The sequence below is a fragment of the Macadamia integrifolia genome, chromosome 5, assembly GCF_013358625.1.
Source record: "Macadamia integrifolia cultivar HAES 741 chromosome 5, SCU_Mint_v3, whole genome shotgun sequence".
NCBI classification, from domain to species: Eukaryota; Viridiplantae; Streptophyta; class Magnoliopsida; order Proteales; family Proteaceae; genus Macadamia; species Macadamia integrifolia.
In genome coordinates this window covers 30,661,773-30,670,645 of record NC_056561.1, presented here as the reverse complement: position 1 = coordinate 30,670,645, position 8,873 = coordinate 30,661,773, and the positions used below count along the sequence as shown (strand labels likewise).

General features: G+C 39.0%; 1 protein-coding gene across 1 annotated transcript; it reads right to left on the bottom strand.

Annotated features, from left to right (window-relative positions):
• Positions 1–5,292: 5,292 nt before the first annotated feature.
• LOC122079124 lies at positions 5,293–7,948 on the bottom strand. Its single transcript, XM_042645377.1, has 5 exons — positions 6,583–7,948; positions 6,371–6,478; positions 6,095–6,231; positions 5,842–6,016; positions 5,293–5,711 (listed from the first exon to the last, which is right to left on the bottom strand). Exons 1-5 carry the CDS (start codon positions 7,225–7,227, stop codon positions 5,577–5,579), a joined length of 1,200 nt encoding a protein of 399 aa, XP_042501311.1. The 5' UTR covers positions 7,228–7,948; the 3' UTR covers positions 5,293–5,576.
• Between the last annotated feature and the right edge of the window lie 925 nt (positions 7,949–8,873).

Below are 8,873 nucleotides of genomic sequence, written 5' to 3'. Positions count from 1 at the left end.
TGGTTTTAAGTATCTCCGATACCGATACGATACCTTTAGATACGTATCTTAAATTTAGTCGACCGATACGATATACATCGATACGATACATGAAATTTTTAAAATCCTTTCGTATCAATATATATCCTACAATACATACCGATATGTATCAATACACCACTAATACACATCGATACGATACGATACGATATGCCTCGATACGACTATGAAAATTATAAAATTAAGGTAAAATATACATTTCGGTATGTATTGGTACGTATTGTGAGTATCGGTATGTATCCATTTGTATATATTGGCACGTATCGGTAAGTATCGATATATATCTGTACGTATCGATGAGTATCAATACATATCGATGAGTATCGGTATGTACCGATACAATGCGTTATGGTCATATAATGGCCAAGATGGGTAATTTTTCAGAAAAACACGATTTTTTGAAGGGTTTTTGTTCCAAAGTTGCTGTCAGCCATATTTCTCTATAACTAAAGTGGAAATCAAGGTTGGGAACAAGGATTTTACATTTATGGGACAACTAAAAACCTTGAATTCTTAGTACGATACCCTTAATTTAGTGTTTATGCATAATACATGTTATCAATAGCTTTTTTGAACAAACTATTTATGTAAAAGTGTTTAAAAAAATGTTTCCTATCAATTTATGTGTGTATCTTTAGTGTATCTTAGTGTATCTCCGATACGATACTCTCCGATACGTATCTTAATTTTAACCGATCGATACAATGACCGATACCGATACTTTAATCCTTGGTTTTAACCTAGGCGGTTAGTTGGCTTTGTTATATCACATTGTGTGGGTCATTTAGCAACTGTGGAATGCCATCATCTTCCCTTGTGCCTAGCTTATTATGTTTCTAGAATAGAATAGCCAATAAGGTCACAAAGAGATAATTGTGGTTGTAACTAAGGTAGTGGTAGGTGTTGTAACCGGATAGGGAAGTGGGGGGAGTAGGTATGTATCGATAATGGCCTATTTATTTGGTTTTTTTTTTTCCTTTTTTTTTTTTTTTTTTGGGTGGAAAGATCTATTCATCTATATGGATTACACTCCTACCATCTGCAATTGGAACAGATAGGCAAGGATCGGAATTTGGCCAAACAATCCTATCCGTAATAGATTGGGCCCTACTTGCAAGGGTATCTGGTAGCACATTAGCAGCCCTTGAAATATAATGGAACTTTCAAGACTCAAAGTAAGTGGAGATGTGTCAGACATCCTCAATAACCCCACATACCGATATGGTCGACTCTTTAGATGTGTCTTACAAATAAGATATCACCTCTTGGTGATCACTCTCCACTAGAAGATGATCTTGTCCCTCAGAAAGAGCTTCCAAGAGATCGAATTTCATATTATTTCTCCTTCAGAGACGAGGATAGGAGAACTCCCAATTATGCCAAACTATTCCTATTATCTCTCTTTCGTGTTATCTTCTTACCTTCTACAAAATAGGTAAACGCGTGCACATACCAGGCCATGAGCCATACTAAATCACCACTTCTGATTCTGTGACATCCATAAGAATTGAGTAATGCCGGTTGCTGGCAAAGGAGTTGATGCGTGCATAGGATGGAGAAGAGATAAAACAGGGAACGATAAAGAAAAAATGTAAAACAAAGGTCATTAAGAGATAATAGGATAACTAACATGATAATTCGGCTTCATTGAGGAAGCAAGAGTGTTATACACCGTTGGCTTTATCGAGGAAGCCATGACCTCCTTTACTCAACAGAGAAATTATAAGAACTTTTTGCCATTTAAATCTATTTTCTTTCATTACAACACATTACAACGAAGATATCCACCAACACAACATCACATAACTACCCCCATTACCGTCCATGTATGGATGGATTGCATGCTCCCATGCATCACAGTTCCATGTAACCCACACATAATAGGAATCCTCCCCAACAACAAACCCAATACCAACCCAGCTTAACCCACCCAACACAGCAAAAGAAGATTATGTTCAAAAAAGGCCCACATGTTTGAGGTCGAGGTGTGAGAACTATGCAGCCTTACTCCGAGAATGTTGAGAGGCTGTTTGAACTGCTTGACCACTAGGTTGCAAGATTCGTACCTTACGTTGTACCAAGCATGCTGCAAAATAAGATCAGGTGACCCACTATTATAAGAGAGTTGAGGATATAAGACTTATCTAATTTGATACTTGAACTTGTGTAGATGCTTGAATCCAACACTAGGTCTAAAACGTACCCCTTATTTCAATACAACAGTTTTTCATTACATTTTACCACCAAGATAAAACAACCTTCAGAATCAAAGTGTTGTTGTTGGGCCCAACGGTTGAAAAATAAAACTAAATGATATATTAAAAAGAAAAAAAAAATCAAAAAAACCTTTTTGAAGTATGGATTGCCTCTCTTTATATAAGAGAGAGGAAGGGATACATTCAATGGTGTTTACAAAACCCGTGTCTCTTTCATAAGACATGTTTGTTGACCATTTAGACATGCTTTTCATTAGTCACACTCACACCTATTGGTCACTTAGGTGCCTATTAGAAAGAGACAAACTTCTCCAACACATTTCTATAAAACAGAATAATATTTAATCTTTAATTTTTAAAACTATTAAAAGATTCCAACAATCCTTCACAAGATTCAAAATATTCAATATAGCCGATAAATCCCCCACAAGTTTTAAAAATTGATAAATCTGAAATCAAATTATTGAGCACATGAGACATAGGAGAATACTTTCTTTAATACACTGATTCAGTCAGTCATACCCAATTTTTAAAAACCTTAAACTTGTTAGAAAAATAAATGGGTAGAGTATAAGACTTATCTGAAAATGTGTTACATTCATTTATGATGAAAATGCTTATGTACCAGATGATGTAAGAACTTGCATTATTGTGGTAATCCTTCTTCTTAAATTAAGAACAAACGGAATTGAAGTCGAGTCGTATCAGAAAGATATTATCCTTGAGGTTTTAAAAAATCCTCAATTGTGCAATCAGATTGACCATTGCATTTAAACATCCAAGATAAAATAACTCACAATCACATAAGATTCACTCCAATATGTGATTACACATGGATGTCCAAAAGTTACACTCATCATCAGAAATTTAAAATACTAGATACACAAAGTGACTCAGAAGAACAAAACAAAGAGTTGGAAAGAACAAAAACACTTGTTAAAATTCCAGACCATCTATAAATAGACAACGTCGTTTTTCACATATTGATGCCTCTGTCTACATAAACATATGTGTCCTTATGTGTACAAGCGTCCACATATACATGTTTACATAAATACAAATGTTCCTATACACATACAATTGCATTTGTACACCCACATATCGATGACATGAGAAATATTTTAAAATTTTAATATTGAATAAAAATAAATCCATCATAAACAGGAAAGGTCGAGGGTCATGTAAACCACAAAACCTCATACGGATCAACACAAGACCCCTGGTTTCTTAAGCATTTTTCAGCTCCACTGAATCGAATCAATAAAAACGAGTTCAGATCACCTACCGTCATCACCTCCGTACATATACATTCAACACCTATCGGTTTTCTGTCAGTTATACCCTTCTTCCTTCTTTTATAATGATAAAAAGGTGCGACAAATGTTGAATAGTTACATCTACATCATCAGAAACCATGAGAAAGGAGAGTGGAGTACCTCTTATTCGACTTTGAAATTTGACCGTCTCTCTCTCTCTCTCTCTGTTCGTTTTCTGCATGTTCAATACCTACGGCCGGTGTCTATTGCAGTACGTACCTGATACTGCCAGTGGCTTTTAAGACCCTTTGCAGCCTGTTGCAGTACGTACGTACATCCTTCTAATGTGAGAGAGAGATAGAGAGAGAGAGAGAGAGAGAGTCAGTATTTCAATCTGAAATGTGATCTGATTTTTCAGATCGTCATCTGGGACTTTTGCGCTTTGATTTGCTCATTGATCTTCTTCAATAAAATGGGTACAGTATGTAATTGTGGGGTCCCACTCTCACTCCCAGCCAATATCCCAATTCTCAACCATCAATAATATTTTATTATTTTTAGGCTTAAAGGTAGCAGTCCGTAAGCGTTTGCTTCATATAAACACCATATTTAGTTCTGACCATTGATCATATCTGATATAATCTGAACCATTCTTTCGATCTTTTCAACCTATTATTTGTTATTTTAGTTTATCTTACTAGTTGGATTTTAGGTACTTGTGCTTCACCCTCATCTTCTCTTATTAGGAAGAGAAATTAGCTCAAACCCCTTCTCCATTGGCACCACCTGATACCATCACATTACTCTGGCGACTATCCTCTGCCCAACGCCACTAGTGTCGTTAGTGCTTCTCCCCTTTGTCACCACTTCTCTTTTCCTCTTCTTCTTCCTCTTCCTCTTCCTTCTCCATGGTGCCATTTCTGTTGTTGGGTGGCGTCCATGGCCAAATCAACAAACAAATACCATAGCCAACACCACAGTTAACCTCGAGTTCGGTGGCTCCAAGAAGTACGAGGGCTCCTCCAAGTTCGTTCACCTCAAGTACCATATGGGACCCATCCTCCTATCTGGTATGGCCGGTGCCAGAACTCCCAAAAGCGCATCATCCATGGCTTCCTCAACTCCATCTCCACCATCCATTCCAACCATCCTTCTGTTGCCGACTGGTGAAAAATAGTCTGGCTCTACACTGACCAGAGGATTAAGAGAGATGTGAAAGAAAAGTTTTCGTACAAAACAGGAACCGAATGTAGAAGTAAAAAGCCCTAATGAAGCCATGAGGGTAATCGACGGCTTAAATTAGTTATCAAAAGATCAACGGTATAAATTACATGTTGTGTTTTTATGGAGCAGACGCTTAAGCGTTGCCACCATTCACCCTTATTTTTATATTAAAATTGTTAATTATGTAAGTTTTGCATGCTCACTTTTTCCCGCCCTGTTTTTTTAGAAGCATATGTTCATCACTTGCTCTTACATGGACGTGGGACTTCTCAAGTAGTCTAACGTCTCAGTCACTCCCAAAAACTCCTTGACGAGAGCTTCAATGGCTCAGCCAAGGTAGGGTTGGGTATACTAAATCCACTATTACGTCGCCTCTAACGTAAACAATAAGAAAAAATGAAGGACAATACCTGAAACCAGGCCACCACCTCCTCCTCCTCAATCCTCATCAACTTCTCAGTGGCTTAATCCTCAATCCTCATCAAATTAAGGTTTGTTACAAATCTAAGGGTCCTTTTGTCACTCAACAAAATACCAAACAAAACTGCAATCTTAAATGAACCAACAAACAAAATGTACTGACCCAATTCAGAAAATACAAATTCAAACAAACCACAGATAGACAGATAGATAATAGAAATACACCAATCTCTCCTCTGATCCCCTCGATCCCACACCCAATACACCCCGGCCAAAGATTTGCCCTCTCTCTCTCTCATGGTGGTTAATTGTTCCTTAACTTCATTCCAAATATGCTTTCTCTTCTTTTTTCTTTCAGCCCATCTGTCTTAGGGTCTTGGGGACAATTTGTGGCAGATGCTTCCAAGTTCCCACTAACTAATTACAGCTTTAGGTTGAGATCAACTGTGTCACTATATTCCTTGACTCTCCGTTGGTCGTTGGTTGTGGTTGCCACTCTGCTAATCTTCCCTTTTGTAGGAAAGAAATTATGGATGGCCGGCTCTTCAATGCTTGCCTGCACCATTCAACCCAAAAAAGAAAAGGAAAAAAAGTTATTAGGAACACCCGCAGGCACAAGAACAGCAACCAATAGAAAAAGCGAAAAAAAAACCTTTTTTTCGCAGTCACTTTAATTTTATTCTTACCAGAGACGAGTTCAGACCAAATTCAAGGATCGGATAATGAGAGGGTGTGGATGCTGCTAAGGGCTGCTGCTTATTATATTTACAACCCATTGAAGATGAACTAGTTGCAGGAGGGCCCAAGGTGAGATAATTCCCTTCAACAATTCTATGCTTCAGCTCGGAAATTGTACTCTGACTGATACCAACAGAAACAAAACAATGTGAATCAACTACCCAACAATCCCACAGAGAGAGAGAGAGAGAGAGAGAGTACCCAATCACACTAATGCCAGATAATGATGGTTCTTCTGCTCTGTAGAGTGGCTGAATGAAGGGAGGAATTTTTCTGAGAGATGACGCCAGTGGCAAGTTGTCTAGAGAGAAGGGGCATGGTCGCTTAATACCAACCATCTATACTACATTCTAACCACTCAACTATTAGAAACTAATCCCATCTCCAGTTTCTTTCTTTAATTTATAAATTAAAAAAAAAATTAATGATATCAGATACAACAATGAGGACTTCATCCATCATTCCATCCCCACATACCTTCTCTTCCTCAGGCCAAGGAGGTGGCTGTAGTGCTGTGCAGTTGTTGTTGCTGCTGCAAATGCTTTGGTTTGAAGGAAGCTCCATAGGAAAGGAAGGGACAATCCCCTGCACACAGAGAGAGAATCAGAGATTGCTTTGCAGTCTTATCGAGAATCCCAGAAATACAGAGAGAGAATCCAAAAAGAAAATTAAAAGGTTAAGCAAACAACCATTATTGAAGAATGTGGTTGATTTCTATCAATCGGAACAGGGGGAGGAGAATGCCAAATTGGGTAGGAGGCCTCATTCTGCAACTGGGCTCGGTATGCAAGTCCATGATCCAATATGGGAACATCACCATTGTAGTTCAACCCGTTACTCCACATTCTGGAATAATGTCCCTCCCCTGTAAAAGTGTTGACTACGTCAGCGATCGGACCACAGGTGGAGCCACCCTGACAAGGAACATAAATTGTTGCTATCGTTTGAAACGGAGGAGGAGGATGAGGTGGGGCTAATAGATCAAGAGTGAGAACAGGTCCCTGAGAAAGGGTTCTGAACACAGAACTTGTTGAAGACAAATCAGTTGGAGTTGCAGGAAAAGGAGAAGAAGAAGATGAATGCTGGTGCTGAGGAAGAGGGATTGGAAGAACAAAAGAGGGTGAGGACATGTCAGCAGTCGCGTCCTTCTTCTGCTGCTCCTCTAATCGTATCTTCTCCAATTGGGCAACACCGAGCCCTCTTTGTGGGATTTTCTTCTGCTTCAGTTTCTTGGAAGAGCGACCTCCTCCACTACCACCACCATTACCTCCACCACCACCACCACCCGCACTATTGCTGTTGCTATATTTCTGTTGTTGCTGTACTTGTACCATTCTTCTTCTCTGCCATCTAACTAGAGGAAGATCCTAGATGAATAAAAAATGGAAAAGAAGACAACCCAGACGCACAAAATGAAAATGAAGAGACCCAGATACAAGAGATCCAGAAAATAATCAGATTCTTGAGAGAAATTAGTAAATTCTTGTCTGGGTTTTATTCCGAAAGAACCAAAAACCAGGTACATGAGAAGTAGTAAAGTGGAGGGAAAGGAGAAGACAGAGAAATCAGAAACGTAAGTCAATAGAAAACCGAAATCCCCATATTTGAAAACTAAAATCTTGCAGGTTCTGGAGTCAAAATCGCCTACTTAAGGGAAGAAACACAGAAGCTAACCCAAGTTTTTAGCGAAAGATGGAGAGAAAAACTGAGTTCCGGATCTCCCTCTCATTAGTTCTTTTGTCTCAGAGACAAATCAACCCGAACAAAAAGCCCTTTCAAACCACGCAAATCCAAACACTTATCGAATCTTTTCCCACCTCTTTTCTCGCCCAAATCCTCGCTCCATTCTCTCTTCCTCTCCCTCTCTCTCTCTTAGACCGACTCTCAAGTCTCAAGAGCTCAAATCCAAAATCCTATTTAGTTTCAAAGATCTCTCTCTCTCTCTCTCTCTCTCTCTCAAACTCTATCTCATTACATCAAGGCTCCATTTTAACGTTTTCATGGCCATGAATTATTATCACCCACCATCTATATACCATGTTCTTCTCCATCTTCCTATACAAGTCACAAGTAAGTAACTCCCTCTCTCTCTCTCTCCAATGAGTGAATTGCTTGTATTTTTACGTAGGCATCTTTAGTCCCTTACCTCTTTGAGGCAAAATGAGACCATCACTTGCGGCTTTAAGGTCTGGTTCTGGGGCCCAATGTGGGTTTCTATGGCCCACACAAGTCTTTGGTTCAATGATTCAGACCAGACACCAGATTTCCTCACCTCCTCGACTCCTCCATGCGAGATTCAATGAACACTACCGAAATTGCCTCTCCCCTTACCCACACCCTTTCCATATTATTCCTTGTAAATTAAACTGAAAAAGTGGGATCTGGTTCCTCTCCTTAGCTGTGATCTCTCAGGTATTGGCCACAGTGATTTGGGCACACTTGTATAAGGTTCATTCAACCGCTGTGGTTCCTTTTTCAGAAAAACTACCCATCTCCATGGATCCAATCCATACCCGATTGAAGCAAAACGGACCTTCTCTCATCTCCACAAATCAAAACAAAATCCCACCCTAGTCTCTTCCATTCTCATGGATCTCTCCAAATCTTCTCTGCTATGGGGTTTTAGATTTTTGAAATGTGGAATATGGTTTACCATTGATGCATGCATCTTACTATCTTAGGAGTGGCTTTAGAGTTGAAGACCGATTGAAGAAGAAGGGTTTTCAGATTTCCTATTAGAGGCTGAGACGTTTTGTTTGCAGTTGTCTCACTGAGTAGTATATCTGAGAACTCTTATCTTGAAAGTTGTCTCTATTTCTGTTGTTCTTCATCTTTAATTATCATCATCATCCTTGTTTTCCATCTGTTTGAATTTGGATTTTCATTGGTGAACCATATTCCACATTTCACCTCTATCTGGTTTAGGTAAATCAAAAGTGCCTTGTTTTTCCTGTAGTATGACTGAGGTGTGCAAAGAGCT

What these genes read in the sequence shown, in the direction of transcription:
- LOC122079124 (XM_042645377.1), bottom strand. Translation starts at nt 7,227, where the DNA reads ATGGTACAAGTACAGCAACAACAGAAATATAGCAACAGCAATAGTGCG. An exon ending in CTTGGCCTGAGGAAGAGAAG is followed by an intron (nt 6,232 to 6,370) that starts GTATGTGGGGAT and finishes AATGTAGTATAG; the next exon opens with ATGGTTGGTATTAAGCGACC. An exon ending in TTGGTCTGAACTCGTCTCTG is followed by an intron (nt 5,712 to 5,841) that starts GTAAGAATAAAA and finishes TGAATGGTGCAG; the next exon opens with GCAAGCATTGAAGAGCCGGC.